The sequence below is a fragment of the Anopheles nili genome, chromosome 3 (genome assembly GCF_943737925.1).
Source record: "Anopheles nili chromosome 3, idAnoNiliSN_F5_01, whole genome shotgun sequence".
Classification (NCBI taxonomy): domain Eukaryota; kingdom Metazoa; phylum Arthropoda; class Insecta; order Diptera; family Culicidae; genus Anopheles; species Anopheles nili.
The window spans coordinates 13,820,417-13,838,776 of record NC_071292.1 but is presented as its reverse complement, the minus strand read 5'-3'; the positions used below and the strand labels follow the sequence as shown (position 1 = coordinate 13,838,776).

At 50.6% G+C, this 18,360-nt stretch overlaps 5 protein-coding genes across 5 annotated transcripts; all 5 read right to left on the bottom strand.

Annotated features, from left to right (window-relative positions):
- Positions 1-489: 489 nt before the first annotated feature.
- LOC128727164 (very long-chain specific acyl-CoA dehydrogenase, mitochondrial-like) lies at positions 490-2,982 on the bottom strand. Its single transcript, XM_053821041.1, has 4 exons — positions 2,894-2,982; positions 2,263-2,455; positions 712-2,193; positions 490-655 (listed from the first exon to the last, which is right to left on the bottom strand). Exons 1-4 carry the CDS (start codon positions 2,980-2,982, stop codon positions 515-517), a joined length of 1,905 nt encoding a protein of 634 aa, XP_053677016.1. The 3' UTR covers positions 490-514.
- A 1,039-nt stretch (positions 2,983-4,021) lies between these two features.
- LOC128725798 (very long-chain specific acyl-CoA dehydrogenase, mitochondrial-like) lies at positions 4,022-6,045 on the bottom strand. Its single transcript, XM_053819568.1, has 3 exons — positions 5,791-6,045; positions 4,445-5,713; positions 4,022-4,375 (listed from the first exon to the last, which is right to left on the bottom strand). Exons 1-3 carry the CDS (start codon positions 6,043-6,045, stop codon positions 4,022-4,024), a joined length of 1,878 nt encoding a protein of 625 aa, XP_053675543.1.
- Positions 6,046-6,441: 396 nt separating this feature from the next.
- On the bottom strand, positions 6,442-8,516 carry LOC128722818 (very long-chain specific acyl-CoA dehydrogenase, mitochondrial-like). The gene is made up of 3 exons (XM_053816499.1): positions 8,232-8,516; positions 6,875-8,143; positions 6,442-6,795 (listed from the first exon to the last, which is right to left on the bottom strand). Exons 1-3 carry the CDS (start codon positions 8,514-8,516, stop codon positions 6,442-6,444), a joined length of 1,908 nt encoding a protein of 635 aa, XP_053672474.1.
- A 569-nt stretch (positions 8,517-9,085) lies between these two features.
- On the bottom strand, positions 9,086-12,632 carry LOC128727346 (very long-chain specific acyl-CoA dehydrogenase, mitochondrial). Its single transcript, XM_053821250.1, has 4 exons — positions 12,568-12,632; positions 11,386-11,821; positions 9,883-11,145; positions 9,086-9,797 (listed from the first exon to the last, which is right to left on the bottom strand). Exons 1-4 carry the CDS (start codon positions 12,630-12,632, stop codon positions 9,657-9,659), a joined length of 1,905 nt encoding a protein of 634 aa, XP_053677225.1. The 3' UTR covers positions 9,086-9,656.
- A 577-nt stretch (positions 12,633-13,209) lies between these two features.
- Positions 13,210-18,029, bottom strand: LOC128723315 (leucine-rich PPR motif-containing protein, mitochondrial). Its single transcript, XM_053817042.1, has 5 exons — positions 17,893-18,029; positions 17,573-17,754; positions 17,154-17,499; positions 15,374-17,090; positions 13,210-15,343 (listed from the first exon to the last, which is right to left on the bottom strand). The coding sequence occupies exons 1-5, from the start codon at positions 18,027-18,029 to the stop codon at positions 13,439-13,441; spliced, it is 4,287 nt and encodes a 1,428-aa protein (XP_053673017.1). The 3' UTR covers positions 13,210-13,438.
- Positions 18,030-18,360: the final 331 nt, after the last annotated feature.

Sequence of the window (18,360 nt, the reverse complement as noted above, 5' to 3'; positions counted from 1 at the left end):
CATCCGTTTGCATGAAGAGACTGCATTGATTAGGTTTGTAGATAGGTTGTAACAAATTGGATATCATCTGCGCGCACATCGAATTCCTTGCATGCCGGATTACTTAGATGTTTTTAGGTATTTTTCTCCCCCTAAAAAAACGTTTCGTTCTACTTTTTTCTCTCTTGGCTCGTTCATTATTTACATTACCCACTCAGCTCACGCCAAACCGAAAGGATGTGTATCTGTGGGTACATCGTGAACCACCGAGACGCATCCCACAATTTTTCGGGTGGCCAGAGCCTCTCATGTGTTCCTTAGAGCGTGTCCGCGAATGTTGTTATTATTTATTTTAAATAAAGATAATCTAAAACAAACGTCGTGTCTAAAGTATATAACAGGCTTCGTTATTGAACGCGATTTTGATGCAGCATTCGCACACAGGGCAGCGAATGTAAGGCTCGGGACCGTTTTTTTCGATCGCTGGACGATTTATCACAACAGGGAAACATATGCGCACCTTCGCATGCGAGGTTTACACGATGCGAACTGGATTCGACTGAACAATGCCTTGGTTAGAGCACACGTTTTTCGCAATCGCGCTCATCGTGTCGAAATTCTTCACAAACACGCCGCTATTTATCCGCCGGATGTTGATTCGAACGCGGTCATTTGCCTGAAAAACGAATTAATGAAGTCGAAAAGCCAGAATGCCACCAGCAGTTTTCTTACCTCCACACACCACGCCTTCACCATCAGCACCTCGTGCTCGGCCGACGGATGGTTCTCCCGGATGGCTTTGGTAGCTCGGGACAGTATACAGGACATAGCGTAGATGTCGATGGCGGAATCGGCCAACCGCATCAGCAGGAACTGCTGGTCTACGATACCCTTGCCGTGCTTGATCAGCAACGTCTCAATCGTCTTAGAGAATCGATCGATACTATCGGCACACAGAGCGGACGACTCCTTGAGCGGATCGGCGACGAACGAGCTGAGGTCCGTACCACCGTATCCAATGCTTCGAACAGCGCGCCTCGAACCCTCTTTGAAGATCAGTCCCAGATTGGCGGTAGGATTCTTGAACGCACGCTGCAACTCCTTGAGATGCGATCCGGCATACTGAATGCCCGTTAGCGTGACGAACAGCCGCAGGATATCGTTCGCTCCCTCGAAGATCCGATAGATGCGGATGTCTCGCAGGAACTTCTCCAACCCACTGGAGCTCATGAACCCGTTTCCACCCAGGATCTGGATCGCTTCATCACACACGTACCATGCGGCCTCCGATGCGAATACCTTCGAAATGGCCGCTTCCAGGTGGTAATCCGTATGACCAGCATCCATGTTACCCGAGATCATGTATCCCATCGATTGGCTCACGTACTGAAGCATAGCCATGCGAGCCAGCTTTTCCTGTACGTTGCCAAAGTTTTCAATTTTCTGTCCAAACTGGACACGGGTTGTCGCATGTTCAGCCGCCTTCCGGATACAGTGCGCCATCGTTCCGGCCAGCGTGCCTGACATACCGAATCGGCCATTGTTCAGGATGTTCATCGCCACCTTGAACCCATTTCCTTCACCACCCAGCACGTTCTCGACTGGGATCTTCACATCATCGAAATAAATCTCGGCTGTGTTCGAGCACTTAATGCCCATCTTCTCCTCCGGTGGGCCACTGGTCACACCCGTGAATGCTCGTTCCACGATAAACGCGGTCACTTTGTCACGTTTCTGGCCCGTCTTCGGATCGGTCACCTCGGTTTGCGCGAACACCGTCAAGATATTGGCCAATCCACCACCGCTGATCCAGATTTTGGAACCGTTCAGCACGTAATGCGAACCATCGGCTGATTTAACCGCTCGACTGCGGATGGAACCAGCATCCGAACCGGAACTGGGTTCTGTGAGGCAGAAAGCCGCAATCGTTCCACCGGTCGTCACCTTCGGGAGGTATTTTTGCTTTTGCTCTTCGGTACCGTACAACAGGACACCCTTCCAGCCGATGCTCTGATGAGCCCCAAACACAACCGCCAGACCTAGATCGACGGAGCCGACCAGTTCGCCCATTCGCGCATAACCCGTGTTCGGAAGGGCCAATCCACCGTACTCTTCTGGCGCTTGCATACCCATCAGACCCATCTCCCACATGCTCTGGAATGTCGCCTCATCCGGTCCACCGTTCTTTTCCGCCTTCACGGGATCGTAACCTTCCTGCAGTGGTGAGAGAAGATAAAAGTGCATTAATTCCGGCCTTTTAAGTTGACGACCTTGCGGACTTACAAAAAAGCGCGTAACCGGATCAATGAGCGAACCGACCATGTCCTTCTGCTCCTGCTTCAGGGAATCAGGGAACGGGAACAGTTGCAGTGGTTCGATTTCACCCCGGAACAGATTCGCCATATACGAGGTGTTGACCGTCGGGGTTGCCGATCGGTGTTCTTTTGGTTTCGTTTGAGCGGATGCTGAAAGCCATCTGAAAGCGATAAGGGGAAGGTTGTTAATTGATGCTTCAATGAACGGACAGTTTGATGAGAGTTCACTGCAGCAAGACAAGGTCTTTTGTGGCCGAGAATAACCTCCTCCGATTGTGCGTCATGCGAGTGCTGCTTTTTTCGCCTCGTATGCTGAAAGTCTGCCGTTAACTTCGCACATTATCTCCGTATCAGTTGAGCCGCATAAGTAACCGTCTTCCTCGTTCCAAAGGTCGTATCGCAACGTGAAACTGGCACGGTCCACACGGCAATTTGTGCCAACTCACCGGACCGCGCTTTACGCGATTTCATCACGGATTTACGCGAATCCGCCCGCGAGTACGCACCCGGTACAAAGTCCACATTGCGGGGTTTGTAGCAGTGAAAATATCTCCGCTTGACGCGACGTTGACCGACTTTTATTTTGCTTCGCTTATTACCTTCCATTTTGCACGCAAACAGCACCGTACGGGTGATCGCCTGCTAGCACACCACGATTGACCAACGCCAGTCGGTGGAGACGATGCATTTTTGGGGTTTTTTTATTCTCGGTTAAATGCTAGCTACACACTGAAACCTTGCCCTCTAAAGTCCAACACTTGCTGGTCGTGACGGAAAACCCCCAAGCACTTCACACTCACAATTCGCTGCGTACGACACGCACAAGTCAAATAAACGCGAAAGATTGTTCGTTCATTGACGCACTTCGCGCTGACGGACCTGTTTTGCGTGATCTCGCGTGGCTCTCTCTCTTTTTCTCTCTGTCGTTCTCTCTATTTGCGAGTGCTCTCACGCGAATTCCCCCAAAGGGCGTTCTCTCGCACATTGAGCTTCATTGTTTACCAACATTCGGGCGTCAGTCCATTGACACTAGCTGGGGATTTTTTTCTCTCTCTCATTTGCCCAACGAATTTTCCACTATTATTCCACGCCATAAGGAACACGTGCGTTTTTGGCGAAATGCCATGATGGTGAAGTTTTGAACCGGAAAAGTTGAGCCACCACGCTTGAATCCTTATCAATGGAAGGGACTTAACCGATTGCGCAACATTGTGAAATGGCAAAAAGGTGGCTAAATTCACGGTGTACAGGTATTGGATTCCATTCGTCCTTTTTGCATCCTTTATGCTTACCTGGAGTACTGTTCAACGATGGCTTTAGGCGAATGCTCATTTCGCGCGACAATATAGCGCCCTAATCGCAACATTATGGCTTGCAAGCGGAATCGAAAACGCGTATTCACTAACGTGCCTGAAAGCCGACGTCAATACCGACGGTAGTCACGAGACTGACCTTCCCGTCGATGCATCCTGGCACTAGTCATGAAATTCTCTCCCCAACAAAACCCCTGATAACACCGTGCGGCAAGAAAACGTGTCCAAAGATCGCATTTGCACTCGTGGATAACGAAGAAAACCGGTTCGTTGGATTTGTGATATCATTTCGCCTCCACCCGAACTGATAACGCACCTTCCGGTTCAGAGGGAGGCGTATATTTACTGCGTGCTATGGGAATTTTCTTTCATTTTTTTCTTGTTTTTTGCTACTACCCACATATCGGTAAAATGTTAATCTATCTCTAGCGGATTAGTGTGCGCTACGCCTCGCCTTTCCGACACGTTCCGTGCGACCTGCGCAAGCTTCTGATAGTGCTCCTTAAATGCGCCCGAGTTGATTCGATTGATGTTACGGTGCACACGGTTGCTCGCCTCCTGGCACCAAATCTGCGTCATCAGAATCTCGTGTTGGGCCGAAGGAAGTCCTTTACGAACAGATCGGGACGCCCGTGACAGTACCGCCGCCATCGTGTAGATATCGATGACACTGTCCGCAACTCGGGCAAGCTGGAACTGCCTTTCGACGATGCCTTTGCCGTGCTTCACGAGCAGAGATTCAATGGTCTTGCTGAACACGTCCATACACTGCAAAGGGAGAAGCGTAAAGCGTGAATAAGGGCATCCAAATTCCTTCCGCATGTCCTTTTTTGTTACCTCAGCACACTGTTTTGCTGCTGGTTGCAGCTCACTGGCAACGAAAGAACCCAAATCCGTTCCTCCGAATCCGATGCTACGCCCCGCTCGTTTTGATCCTTCCGTCAGGACAACGCCCAGATTGCCCAGCGGGTTTTTGAGCGCCTTCTGAAGCTCACGAAGATCCTTTCCTGCCTTCTGGATGCCCGTCAGTGCGATGAACATCCTCAGAACATCATTGGCTCCCTCGAAGATGCGGAACACTCTCATGTCGCGCAGGAATCGTTCCAATCCACTGGCTTTCATGAAACCATTGCCTCCTAGCAGTTGGATGGCTTCATCACACACGTACCAGGCTGCTTCCGTGCAGAAAACCTTACTTACAGCCGCCTCAAGATGGAAATCTACCGAACCCTGATCCATGTTTCCGGACACCATGTACGTGAGACTCTGCCCCACATAATGGTAGGTGGCCATCATGGCGAGTTTTTCCTGCACGTTCTCAAACTCGATCAACTTCCGCTTGAACTGGACACGATTGCTCACGTGATCAGCCGCCTTTTCGACGCACGTTTTCATCGTTCCCGACAACATAGCACCCAACCCGAACCGTCCAGAGTTAAGGATGTTGACGGCAATCTTGAATCCATGTCCAACTTCACCCAGCAGATTTTCAACGGGCACTTTAGCATCGTCAAAAATCACCTCCGTCGTCACCGAACACTTGATGCCCATCTTGCTCTCGGGAGGTCCTGTACTAACACCCTCAAATGCCCGTTCCACGACGAAAGCCGTCATTTTGTTGCGCTTTTCACCCGTCTGAGGATCAACGACCTCCACCTGAGCGAAGGTGGTGAAAATGTTCGCAATACCACCACCCGAACACCAGAGTTTCGTGCCGTTTAGGATGTAGTACTTGCCGCAAGGACTAAGCACAGCTTTCGTATTTATCGAAGCCGCATCCGATCCTGTGCCAGGTTCTGTCAGTGCAAATGCCCCAAACACCCTGCCGGTGCATAACTGAGGCAGATATTTCTCCTTCTGCTCTTTGGTACCGTACATCACGATCCCTTTCGTGCCGATCGTCTGATGAGCTCCGGCGTAGATACACATGCCCAAATCGTAGCTACCGGCCACCTCCGAAATCCTCGCCGATTGTGTGTTTGACAATCCCAAACCACCGTACTCGGTGGGTATAAACGGCCCAAGGAATCCTTGATCCCAAAGCGTATCCACGACGGCCTGTTCTACCGATTCCGTTGAGTCGTTTTTAGCCGCATCGTTCACATCCTTGAAAAGAGAGGTTAAGAAGAGGATCAGTTTACTTTCAGGAGCTCAAAAGAGAGTCCATTAATTGATCTGCTTACTCGATAGAACTTTTCCGTAGGATCGATGAACGCCTGCACGTACTCCTTCTGCTCGTCGTTAAGCGGTTCCGGATACGGAAACAGTTCGGCCGTTTGAAGCTTTCCACTGAACAGGTTCATCACAAACGAACGGGACGGTTTCTGCTGGTCATTGGGTTTGGGCGCTGCATTTGTTGATAGATTTCGAACAGCTCCTTGCAGCAGCAAACGACGCATGTACGCGTTAACCGCGACGCTTCCACACGTTTTCAACATTTTGAATGGGTGACTAGGGGGAAAATAAACCCGCGTGTTATCTAGATAGCGGCTGTTTTGGAACTGAAACACGGCGCGGTTCGATCCGCTTTTTGCTGATGCATTATTTTTTTTTATCGACAACCGATATCTTGCAGCTACTATCTGCACGTCCCGTGGACCTAGTGCGGTTGAGAGGGATGAACGGGATTATGAACTACCTCCAGGGGTTCCAATTCCATCGACCTGGGGAATTCCGAAGCACACACACAGTAGACCGAGAGCTGCGATTTGGCAAGAGGTTCAACTTATCTAACCGTGGAAGTACAGACAGTAAGTAACTGGCAGTGAAAAGAAACAGTAGAATAGTCACAATTTGGAGGCATTTTATTGTTTTAAATCGTTTTCTTTGACGCCTTAATCTACTTCTATCGGGTTTGTGAATAGCACCCCCCGACGATGGGAAATAGTTTTTGCTATCGTTGCCATTCGCTGATAGTTTGCCGTGAAGGATTCCGAGTGAATGCGGTTAACGTTTCGGTGGACGCGATCGCTCGCTTCCTTGCACCAGATTTGCGTCATCAACAGTTCCTGTTCCGCTGACGGAAGTCCTGTTTTGATGGCACGAGCCGACCTGGAAAGAACAGTTGCCATTGAGTAGACATCGATGGCACAATCGGCGAGCCGGGCGAGCTGGAATTGCCGCTCTGTGATGGCTTTCCCGTGAGTACGCATTAGAGATTCAACTGTTTTGCTGAATATGTCCATGCTCTGGAAGTGGAAAGGCCGTATTAATGATTAATCGATCTCAAGACTTTTGAACTAAAAGAATGTACTGGCGTACGCATACCTCAGCACACTGTTTCGCTGCTTCGTGTAGCTCCGCTGGAACGAACGATCGTAAATCCGTTCCTCCAATTCCAACCGTGCGTCCAGCACGCTTTGATCCTTCCGTCAGGACAAGACCCAGATTTCCCAGCGGGTTTTTCAATGCTTTCTGAAGTTCGCGAAGGTCCTTGCTGGCGTATTGGATGCCCGTCAGTGCGATAAACATCCTCAGAACGTCATTGGCTCCCTCGAAAATTCGAAACACGCGTATATCCCGCAGGAATCGCTCCAGTCCGCTGGCTTTCATGAAACCATTGCCACCTAGCAGTTGAATGGCTTCATCACACACGTACCAGGTTGCTTCAGTGCAGAAAACCTTACTTACAGCCGCTTCCAGATGAAAATCCACTGAACCCTGGTCCATGTTTCCAGACACCATGTACGTGAGACTTTGGGCCACATAATGGTAGGTCGCCATCATGGCGAGTTTTTCCTGCACGTTCTCAAACTCGATCAACTTACGTTTGAACTGTACACGATTGCTCACGTGATCAGCCGCCTTCTCGATACACGTTTTCATCGTTCCCGATAACATTGCCCCCAAACCATAACGTCCCGAATTAAGGATGTTGACGGCGATTTTAAACCCACCTCCTATCTCACCCAGCTGATTTTCCACGGGCACTTTAACGTCATCGAAGAACAGTTCGTTCGTAACCGAGCACTTCAGACCCATCTTGTCCTCCGGAGGTCCTGTAGTAACGCCCCCGAAACCACGTTCCACAATAAAAGCCGTCATTTTGTTGCGCTTTTCACCGGTTTGCTCGTCCGTCACTTCCACCTGCGCGAAAGTCGTGAATATATCCGCCAATCCACCTCCAGAGATCCAGAGTTTTGAACCGTTCAGGGTGTAATGCTTTCCGCAAGGACTCAGAACGGCTTTCGATTTTATCGAGGCCGCATCCGACCCACTACCAGGCTCCGTCAAAGCGAACGCACCGAAAACTCGTCCGGTACTCAACATCGGGAGGTATTTCTGCTTTTGCTGCTCAGTTCCGAACAGAAGGATCCCTTTCGTGCCGATGCTCTTGTGTGCTCCGATAGCCAGACTAAGCGAAAGGTCGTATCCTCCACTGATCTCGGCCATTAACACAGACTGAACGTTGCAAAGACCAAGTCCACCGAGTTCCGGTGGCACGTAGACGGACAGCAGTCCAAGGTCCCACAACGAATCGATCGTTCGCTTGTCCACGTTACTCGTATCATCGTTGCGGACTGCATCGTTCACTTCCTGTTGTAAGAACACACGATCGGAGCGAGAAAGACCGCTTTAAAAATTGATCTTGGTAATGCTCCCAAACCCCTCAAAGTATACCTACCGTGAAAAACTTATGCACAGGATCAACAAGGGCTCTGGCGTACTCCTTCTGCTCGTCATCCAGCGGTTCTGGGTAAGGAAACAGCTCGGCCGTTTGAAGCTTACCACCAAAAAGGTTCATCAGGAAGGATCGATTCACGGGCGGACGCTCATCCTTCGTGGGTGTGGCAACTCTCGCCAAATTTCCACTTCCGGTAAAGAACAGCCGTTGTTTTTGAACTGCGACCACATTTGGCTGGGCCCAACGGATCAAGAACGATGCGGAGAAACTTCGAAGGTGCAACATTTTGCGAGCCTACCAGCGGAAGCGCTTCTGGTAGCTTCGAACTGAAAACTGGAGCCATTCGCTAGGAGAACCATCCACCAAAGCTACGATAAAATACGCCCAGTACGTCACGCCTTATCGTGGTTTAATCTGCCAGAAAGCTGGCAAAGGGCACATAAAAGAACTTGCGAAAACAAAAATCGTTTGTGATTTGCTGGTTTGGCAAAACGGTGCGAAAATGCGCTGCCAGTTTAGTCATGCATTCGCGCAAAACGGTCCACACATTCCGATAAACCTTGCGAACTTTGAGCTTTCTTTGGTGTGGCTTAGTTCCGTGTTGTGTGATATCGTTTTGTCTGATACCGCGTGAACTCATCCGCAGAAACGCATTATCGGGCGGAGAAATGTTGCAAATCAGCATCAAAACCTTGGCGAACTCACTGCGGTTACGCACTTTCCGGACAAAGCCAGCTGTTTTAAGGGTGGATAGATAAACCGAACCAGCCTTAAGGAAAGGACGATTACTTTCGGATGAAAAAGTGACACTCTATGGGAAAGCAAAAACCACACTCGTAAAGGTATATGAAACGATTTGTCTATTGCCTGGCCCGTGTCGTCAGCTGGCCTCGAGTTTTTGGCTTCATCGTGAGGCGTTTCTTAGTTGTATGTACATGGTATCATTAAACCTATAGCTACACTATCAGTAGGTGGAGTTTTGGTGAATCAGACTTTACACATTAACCAAAATAAAAAAATGAAAGCCATAAAACCATACCTAAAACAGTGGAATTGTGTCAGAGAATCGAGCCTTCGTAAGCGTCAAAAGTTAAGCACCTTCGTCATAAGTGGGTAAAAACGTGGTACTCAAAAACGTGTGTAAATATTACGTAAAAACAAAACAAAAAACACAAAATTGGTCTATAAATGTTCGTGAGAAGACAAAAAATAAGAATTGAGCTACTACTCTCCTCATCACTCTCCGAGAGTGTGTCATTCCTGGTGCATATGCCCTAATGTCCTGGCTCTTTGGGTCGATGGGATCGTCAACCACAACACCCGACCGGATCTGGATTCACTTTGCGTAACTTTCTCCTGAGGTAAAGTGTACAGGAATCCGCCTGGTGGTGGTTTCGTGGCCCGGATGTCGCAATTTTCCCGCGTTTATTCGATGTCCAGCGGGTTGTTGTGTGCGATGCCATTGTTCGCGCAAATGTTCTTCGCGATCTGCGACATCACGCCGTAGTTTTTCACGAACGAGTCGGTGTTGATTTTGCGAATATTCACCCGCACACGATCGCTAGCCTGAAGTGAGGATAAACCAGAGAAAAAAGCTCGTTATCGTTGATCTAACGTACATCCTAGACACTCCGAAAAGGCACACTCTTACCTCGTGACACCAGGCTTTGGTCATCAGCACCTCGTGCTCTGCCGACGGAAGGTCCTTGCGCACGGAACGTGTTGCTCGGGACAACACAACCGCCATAGCGTACGTATCGATCGCCGCATCGGCCAACCGGTTCAACAGGTACTGCTCGTCGACGATCTTCTTGCCGTACTTGATCAACAACGATTCCACCGTCTGCCCAAACAAATCGATGCACTCGGAGCACTGCTTAGCGGAGAGTTTCAGTGGATCCGCGACATGCGAGCTGAGATCCGTACCACCGTATCCGATGCTACGGATCGCACGCCTTGAACCCTCCTTGAAGATCAGACCCATATTGGTGGCTGGATTCTTGAAAGCACGCTGCAACTCCTTCAGATGCGATCCGGCATACTGAATGCCCGTCAGTGCCACGAACAACCGCAGGATATCGTTCGTGCCCTCGAAGATGCGGAAAATGCGCAAATCACGCATCACACGCTCCAGCCCGCAATCCTTCATGAAGCCCATACCGCCAAGGATCTGAATCGCTTCGTCACACACGTACCACGCCGACTCGGACGCGAACACCTTCGAAATGGCCGCCTCAAGATGGTAATCCAACGAGCCCGTGTCCATGTTGCCCGAAATCATGTAAGCCATCGATTGCGTGGCGTAATGGTGCATTGCCATCTTGGCCAACTTCTCCTGAATGCCACCGTACGTTTCGATCTTGCGTCCAAACTGCACACGGTTTGTCGCATGTTCCGCCGCCTTCTGAATACAAGCTCTCATCGTTCCGGACAATGTCGCGGCCATACCAAACCGGCCGTTATTAAGGATATTCATTGCCACCTTGAAACCGTTTCCCTCACCACCCAGCACGTTTTCCATTGGGATTTTCACATCCTCGAAGTACACCTCGGCCGTATTCGAGCACTTAATGCCCATCTTGTTTTCTGGCGGACCACTGCTAACACCACCGAACCCACGCTCCACAATAAACGCGGTCACTTTGTCCTTTTTCTGACCCGTCTTTGGATCCTCCAGCTCGGTTTGCGCGAACACGGTCATTATGTCTGCGATGCCACCGTTCGAGATCCATATTTTGGAACCATTCAGCACGTAATGCTTGCCGTCGGCCGATTTCACTGCCCGGCACCGGATCGAACCGGCATCAGAACCCGAACTTGGTTCCGTTAAGGCGAAAGCGGCGTACACTTTTCCGGTGGACACCATCGGTAGGTATTTCTCCTTTTGCCGCTGGTCACCGTACAGCATAATACCCTACATAACACGAGGAGAGATGAAAAAAAAAAACATAAACCATTCGATTACGATCGTGGGCGCGTTTGGTGAAGGACATCTCAAAGGCAACACGGGTTGCTATTCCGGGTGTTAAAGATCAACCCCAAATCAACCCGATCAGCTCAGCTGGTGAACGATGCTTATCAGCAAGGCGATCCGGTTGCGATTACCGGCATTTGCGATCACGTGCATCGTATTGATCAGCAGAACCACGCTTACCTTGAAGCCGATGCTTTGGTGGGCACCGATGAAAATACCCAGCCCAAGATCCTGCCCACCGATAATGTCGCACATGCGGGAATATTGCGTGTTGTTTAGTCCCAGTCCACCGTACTCGGGTTGGACCATGAGTGAGAAGGCGCCCAGTTCCCACAACGCCTCGGTGGTTTTTTCGTCGATGGACGCGTTGACATCGTTTTTCACAGGATCGTTCACCTCCTCGAAGAACTTGGTGACAGGATCGACGAACGAGGCGATGTACTCCTTCTGCTCGGCATCGAGTGCCTCCGGGTAGGGGAAAACTTGAGCCGGTTGAACCTGACCGCGGAAGATGTTCGTCAGGAAGGACATGTTGGGTCGTTTGTCCGCTTCGGCTGGGGTGGCGGTTTGTTGTGCTTCGGCGGCCTGTTTGACCTGAGGTGCCGCTGAAAGGCATCTGGAAATAGCGCGAAAGGAGCGCCATTAGTCGTCCATTTTGAATTCCTTGAGGTCCTAAGACGAACGCATAATTCGTTCCCAAAAGCCCCTTTAAGTCGATGAAAAGCCTTATTCGAATTATTCATTCATGCGCGCGCGTGATACGGGTGATATCTTATCAGCGCGAGTACAAGCCTTGAATGGGCAATAGGTTTACGGAGCGATTACACACGGAACCGTTATGTTGTCTCCGTCGCCGTAGGAATCCCTCCAGAACGTCTGGGAGCAGAAGAATAGCAGAAAACCGCTGCAGGTAAAGCAGACTAATCCTCGCCCGTACTAATGATGCCGTTAGAAAGAAGCTCACACACGTGAACGTCTGCTTGCGCGTGTCAACAACGGTCAGTTTCGTGTTGTTTACGTAAATGACGGCGAGACACGATGGCGAAAAAGTACAAAGTCCACAGGCGGCCACACATGCATCAAGCGGGCGTTTGCTCTCTCGCTCTCTCGCTTTTTCTCAATCACAGTTTACTTTTTCTTTGTTGCCATCGGATTGGGCATTCCGGAAGTTCTGATTACCCACGAGCAACCCGTGACCTATATTCCTTTTGCACACGTTGCGGTGGTTTCCTTGAAACCAGCGAGCCCTCAAGGTCATTACTACGCGGGTGTACAAAAAAAGCCAAGGCCCCACACTCCCGGTTACCCAACGTAACGAAATTCTCCCCTTTTTGACGGGGCCTAAAAATAGGGAGCTATTACCTTCGAATTTCGATGCCCTTTACTTTCTGCGTATGGCGCACAACCAGCTGCCCGACGCGAATCATTTTGTCACCACCGAAAACGGTACTACACTTAAGCGCACGGAAGAAAAAAGAAAACACAGATATCCCGTCGGGAGAACAAAGAGTGATCACGCTTCGGTTGGGTAATGGCGATGAAGTGTAAATGTTGCGTCCTCTCTCGTCGAGAACTGGTGTGGAACTTGCGTTAACTGCGTCGTGTTTACGTCGTCGTTGTCTGCCAGAGTGACAGTAATGCCAAACCCAGGACGACAGGGTCTGTACGGATCCGTCCGACAGCATCGACCGTGGGAATGTGCGCTAGGTAACGTCACTGGCAGCGCCCCCACATGCCCAAGCGACAAATGGACGGCTGAACATTAAATACACATTTAAAAAGCATGAAATAAACTATTCCCGGACAAATTGTCAGTTCTTTAATTAGTTTATCACTTAAGGAATACAATTTATATAGGTACTGAAAACCCGGCCAAGAGAATAAAGAACATTCCCAACATGTCAGGCACCCGTGATTTCGAAAAAAATCCTGATTCCTTCCCGCTTTCAAAAGGATATTATTTCGGTCAATGCGCAAACAAGAAAAAAAGCCGATCCGTTTTAGGTGTCTGCTCCGAATTTATTGTGCTCTTCATAATCGGCCACAGGACGAAGCGAACAGAAACAACAAAAAAAACTAGCTAACGTACCTGACTATGATGGGTAGTGACTAATGCCTGCTTTAAATATCTATCGCTTAATGAGCAAATGTAATGTTTCCTGATTCCTAAGCTTTGTTACGCTACCTGTTCTCTTAGACCTAGAGATAATGACGCATTCCGAACGACACGCTCTTACGATAAATTCTTATTGCCGCTAGAAGTACTGCTGCTTGGTGCTGTTGCCGTCTTTGTTGCTTTGGTGGCCACTTCATCGTCGCTACTGCTCTCGCTGTCACTGCTGCTGCTGCTGGTCGAGGATGGTTCCGGTGCCGCCGAGCTGTTCCGTCCCGGAATGGTGTGCGGGAATGGTTTGCCCTTCGCCGCCAGGCTCTCCTGCAACCGCTTCAATGCCGTCCGGTTAACGTTCTCCAGACAGGTCACCTTCAAGCCCTCTTCCAGAGCCACCAGTGCGTCCTCGGGTTGCTCCCGTGCGACCAGGATATCGATGAGACAGCTGTAGATCAGTCCCTTGCCCTTTTCTGCCACTTTCGAGTCGCGTAATTGCTCGATCAACCGACGGCAGAGCGCATCGTCCTTGTTGTCCCGAGCCTGCTGGATGATCTTCTGGAACATGATCCGGGAGCTGTTCTTCAGGTACCGGTTCCAGATTGAATTTGCCTTTTCCGCGTCACCAACGATGAAGTAATGCGTCCAGAGAGCGTTCACCGGTGCCAGCAGTTCCCATTTCGCGTATCGTTCCGCAAGTCGCTCGTACCGTTCGTGCAATTCTGGGTGGTGCGATAGAATACCGGATGCTCCACCGATTGGGAAGTGTTTTGCGGCCACGATGGCTTCCTCCTTGGTCTGTAGTCGCTCGACGGCATCCTCCAGCTTGCGTAGATACTGATCGGCGTTTCCATTCGACACGTTCGCGTGACACAAGCGATTGTCGAACGAAATCTGCCGTTTCAGATCATCCGAAACGAGCTCGCCAATGCGATCGAACGTCGCCACATCGCCACTTATGGCCAGCTTGTTGAGGAAGTACTTAAACGTGCGCGGAATCGGGAACATCTTCTGCTCGAGCATGTCCAGCACGTGCTTCGATGCCTCGGAAAGTCGATCTCGGTTCACGAGCGCCTCGATGATCGCCGACCGCTCGGTGAGATTTGGTTTCGCGTCCGATCCCTGCAGCGACTCATACGCTGCCAGGATGCGATCAGGATTGTTCACTTTGATCGCTTGTTTCAAATCACGCAGTGCCGGATTCGCCGGTGCACGTCGTCCACCTTCCTGGGGTTGTCCTTTCGGTGCAGCACTGGTGGGAGCGGGTTTGGGATCTTTTTTAGCTTTCGGTTGGCTTGCAGCAGCAGTACTGGTCACTGGCATCACGAACGGGACATCGTATCCGTTGCTTTTCAAAAATTCACCCAACTTCGTGAGGAACGAGTCGGAAGGTGTGACGTTCTCTTCCTGCATGCGTGTCCACAACCCGAGCGACTTTTCCGCGTCCTTCTCACCGATGTAACTCTGCAGCAGTTTGTGGTAAATTTCTCCACGATCGATGTGACTCAGATCTTTGGTGGCTTCCATCAGTCCTTCGAGACTGGACGTTTTGCCTTCCTGCTGGTAGCGCTCACATGCCGTCTGGATGCGCTGGTAGCGCGTACGCAAACCGGGCGTTTCAAGGATCTTTCTGGCCTGTCGGATACGGCCACAGTCGACGAATGCGAACACGAGATCGTACAGACTGTTCACCTCACCGTGCACCTCCGTGCTGAGGTCGGTCAACCGCTGCAGGTTGGTGGCATCTTCCGCCTGGATCAATCGGCACGTTAGTTCCGTTTTCCACGGTGTCATGCGATGCTTCTGGCAGATCTCTGTAAACGTGTTCATTGCGGACGCTAGATCATCCCGCATCAGGTGCACTTTGATGAGCGAACCGAGGAATATGTTCTGCGGTTTGATGAAACCTTCCGCCATCAGCTGATCGAACAGCTGGTTCACCTGCTGCACGTTACCCTTGTCCGCCAGGGTGTTGAGCAAACGCCAGCACGCACTGTTGTACACAAAGTCCACCTCTCGTTGTCCCTCTGGCTTGTCGTCGGTGGTTTGCGTGTCCACAACTGCCGACTGGGAATTTTCCTTAAGGAAGCGCAGCGCGTCATCAAAACGATCGCTTTCAAGCAATCCTTGCGCCAAGCGTACCACCTTTAGCCGATCGAGCGCAAAGTCTGGCTGTTTAGCTTCGACGGCTTTAAGCAGCGCGAAAGCTTCCTCCAACTGACCATTTGCGGCGTACAGTTCAATCGTCAGCCCGTAAATTCCCGGACTGATGACGAAATTTTCCGCCTCCAGCTTCTGTATCACCTCCGCCGTCTTGGCGTAATCGTTCGCCCGGATGCACGAATGCAGCAGCTGAGATTTCGCGCCATTTGCATTCTCTTTGCGGCTTTCCAGATCCACGATGAGCCGTTCGAGTTGCGGAACGGACAGGCTCGAAACCGATTGTCTCTGGCGTTGCATTCGTTGGTTCCCGCCAGGGCGCTCCAACTCGATCGGTTCCAAATCACCCGCAGCCAGCTTCGACAGCATGCTGGAAATTTCCGGTGTCATCTCGCTACCCAATCGCTCCTGGATTTTCTCCGCCATGCCGTTGCTGATGGAGAGACCCTGGTTCACGAGACCGGTCAACAGTTTCTGCATCACCTCCACGCGGTTCGTCTTGAACGTCACCACGACGTCGAATAACATGCTGCCGAGCACTTCCGCCTGTTGTGATTCGGTGCTGGCACTGCTGGTTTCTCCTCCTTCGGTGCTTTGTTCGCTTTCCTCTTCTACGGTACGCGCGCGCTTCAGCCCATCATACATAGAGCGAGCGAAGCGCACGTACGAGTCGTAATCCTGTGAATGCTGGAGCGCCTGTACGAGCGGTTTGCGGAAGATTCCGGGCGAGTAATACGCCCGATAGCGTGACGCAATCGAAGCCGCTTCTTTTAGGTTGTGCTTTTCCAGTGCTACGTAGGCGCAGCTAGAACTGGCGACGGCCGACGAGATACCAACGCTGCGCAGTAACTGGATCACGATGTCATTGTTGGTGACCGGCATGTTCGGGATAGCGTACTCGCGCACCGTTTCACTGCTGGGATAGAGGCTAAACTTTTCTCCCATCGTGCGCAGCACATTCAGCACGTTGTCCGTGCGCTCCTCCTTGGTCCAGGTGGGTTCGTTTGCGCAAAACAATGGCCAGAAAAAGTGCTGCCGGATCGGTTGATTCTGCGTGGACAGCTCTTGCAGCAGCGCGAAGCTCAGCTCCATCGAACCGCCCTTGAGGGCTGTCTCGAGCGCGATCAGATACGCGCGATCGTTCAAGTTTTGCTCTTGCAGTTCCTTGCAAATTCCGATCACCTTTTCCGATGGACGTTTCGCCCGCACTAGTTGACGCACCAGGAAGCTGCCGGTGTTTGCCAGCTCGCCGTCGTTCTTCGAAGCACGAGGCATGGTTCGGAGGAGCTTCAACGCAACATCCTCCTGACCTCTGTTGATCAACCGGAGGATCACGTTCACCGCGTCTTGGTTGTAGCCGGCCTGGCGGCGAATCTTCTCCACCAATTTGTCCACCCGATCCGGGTATCCATTGGTGGCGAGCGAGTAGATTATCTCCAGGATGTCTTTGTCGAGCAGGAACACCTCTTTGTTCTCGCAGGCGTCGATCGTTTTGCAGATGTAGTCTAGGTCGCCTTTGCGGGCGTATCCGCAAAGCAGTGTCGTGTATGTGTCGGCTGACGGTTGAAGACCTGCTTGGGCCATCACGGCCAAAATCCCCGTCGCCGATTCCAGATCGCTAAAAGATGCAAGCGCATGTAAATAGAGACGTGCCAAAGCTGCCGCATCGTTCTGTACTTACTCGGCCTGGGAATGGCCCATGATGAGTGCGTTGAAAACATATTCATTGACCGGGAGTTGCTTCTCGCGCATGAATTCCAATATCTTCGTGGCCCCTTCAATGTCTCCCTGTTGGCAGTAGCGTGAGATTAGCCGTTGGTACGTAACACGGTTCGGTTCGATTCCTTTCGACTGCATGTCGGCAAGGAACTCCGTCGGTGAAAACGGATGCTCATTGTCCAGGTACACCCGCAGCAGAGCATTGTAGTGCGACACGTCCATGGTAACGTTCAAATTCTTCAATGTCTTCCATATTTCCTGTACCATTGAGGTGCGTACCTCCGGCAGCTCCTCCGGAACCAAATTACCTAGATAACCATGAGCCAAAGAAAGCGTATTAAATGATTTCGATGCAACAGTGCACTACAAAAATGCTATTACCACAACATCTGATGACCAGCAGAGACTGTGCGCTGGTAGCCGAACGGTTTATGCGGATCTCTTCCAACACCTCCTCCAGATCCCGCCGGGAGATACGACCCGATCGACGTACATCCTCGTCCAAACGTTTCAACGATCGCTCCAATCCGCTTTTGCTCTTGGTAGCAGCCGTTGCAAAACCGCTGCAAACACAAAAGTTTTTATTACATAAAAATAATACTAGCCTGACGCACTCGGGCACGGCATGTTGCGTAATTAAGCCGGGCCGTGGCTGGGCACCGGGAGTACGGTCCTTCTGGCGTGATAGTGCGCATTTTTACCTGGTGAGATGGCCGCACAAACATTGTGACTGCTGAACGAAGCTGCTCTCGGTTTCGCGAGCGGAGTTAAATACTAGATTTCGTGCGAAACCGGCAACATAACGCACAAATTTGCTCGATCGCAGTATCGAGGCCATGTTTTCTGACGAACGGGAGAAGGTGTTTGACACTGTGTTGACAGTACCATGCGTGAGAAACAACGTGATTTTGATTTGCATGGGCATAGTGACAAACGTCTCGGTTATTTAGTATGACAAATCGTTCAAAATTCATATTTAGTAAAATTGTAATAATATATTACAAAATAAACTGTATTCAATTGCATTGAATAGATAATCTAACGTTTGATCGAAGTGCTAGGTGTTTTATTCTTGTCTCATTCGAAAAAATCTTACATCCATTTTTAGTTGCCAAAATGCGTTTTCAAGCGTGAGCACGTGGTCGCATTTTCAAATTCAAAAATTTTAC

What these genes read in the sequence shown, in the direction of transcription:
- LOC128723315 (XM_053817042.1), bottom strand. Translation starts at nt 18,029, where the DNA reads ATGGCCTCGATACTGCGATCGAGCAAATTTGTGCGTTATGTTGCCGGT. An exon ending in TTGTGCGGCCATCTCACCAG is followed by an intron (nt 17,755 to 17,892) that starts GTAAAAATGCGC and finishes TTGTGTTTGCAG; the next exon opens with CGGTTTTGCAACGGCTGCTA. An exon ending in GCTGGTCATCAGATGTTGTG is followed by an intron (nt 17,500 to 17,572) that starts GTAATAGCATTT and finishes ATGGTTATCTAG; the next exon opens with GTAATTTGGTTCCGGAGGAG.
- LOC128727346 (XM_053821250.1), bottom strand. Translation starts at nt 12,632, where the DNA reads ATGATTCGCGTCGGGCAGCTGGTTGTGCGCCATACGCAGAAAGTAAAG. An exon ending in ACCAAAGCATCGGCTTCAAG is followed by an intron (nt 11,146 to 11,385) that starts GTAAGCGTGGTT and finishes CGTGTTATGTAG; the next exon opens with GGTATTATGCTGTACGGTGA. An exon ending in CCAAAGCCTGGTGTCACGAG is followed by an intron (nt 9,798 to 9,882) that starts GTAAGAGTGTGC and finishes TCCTCACTTCAG; the next exon opens with GCTAGCGATCGTGTGCGGGT.
- LOC128725798 (XM_053819568.1), bottom strand. Translation starts at nt 6,045, where the DNA reads ATGTTGAAAACGTGTGGAAGCGTCGCGGTTAACGCGTACATGCGTCGT. An exon ending in CTACGGAAAAGTTCTATCGA is followed by an intron (nt 5,714 to 5,790) that starts GTAAGCAGATCA and finishes TCTCTTTTCAAG; the next exon opens with GATGTGAACGATGCGGCTAA. An exon ending in CAGCAAAACAGTGTGCTGAG is followed by an intron (nt 4,376 to 4,444) that starts GTAACAAAAAAG and finishes CTCCCTTTGCAG; the next exon opens with TGTATGGACGTGTTCAGCAA.
- LOC128722818 (XM_053816499.1), bottom strand. Translation starts at nt 8,516, where the DNA reads ATGTTGCACCTTCGAAGTTTCTCCGCATCGTTCTTGATCCGTTGGGCC. An exon ending in CTGTGCATAAGTTTTTCACG is followed by an intron (nt 8,144 to 8,231) that starts GTAGGTATACTT and finishes TTCTTACAACAG; the next exon opens with GAAGTGAACGATGCAGTCCG. An exon ending in CAGCGAAACAGTGTGCTGAG is followed by an intron (nt 6,796 to 6,874) that starts GTATGCGTACGC and finishes TTCCACTTCCAG; the next exon opens with AGCATGGACATATTCAGCAA.
- LOC128727164 (XM_053821041.1), bottom strand. Translation starts at nt 2,982, where the DNA reads ATGCATCGTCTCCACCGACTGGCGTTGGTCAATCGTGGTGTGCTAGCA. An exon ending in GTTTGCGTGCAAAATGGAAG is followed by an intron (nt 2,456 to 2,893) that starts GTAATAAGCGAA and finishes TATCGCTTTCAG; the next exon opens with ATGGCTTTCAGCATCCGCTC. An exon ending in TGAAGGCGTGGTGTGTGGAG is followed by an intron (nt 656 to 711) that starts GTAAGAAAACTG and finishes TTCGTTTTTCAG; the next exon opens with GCAAATGACCGCGTTCGAAT.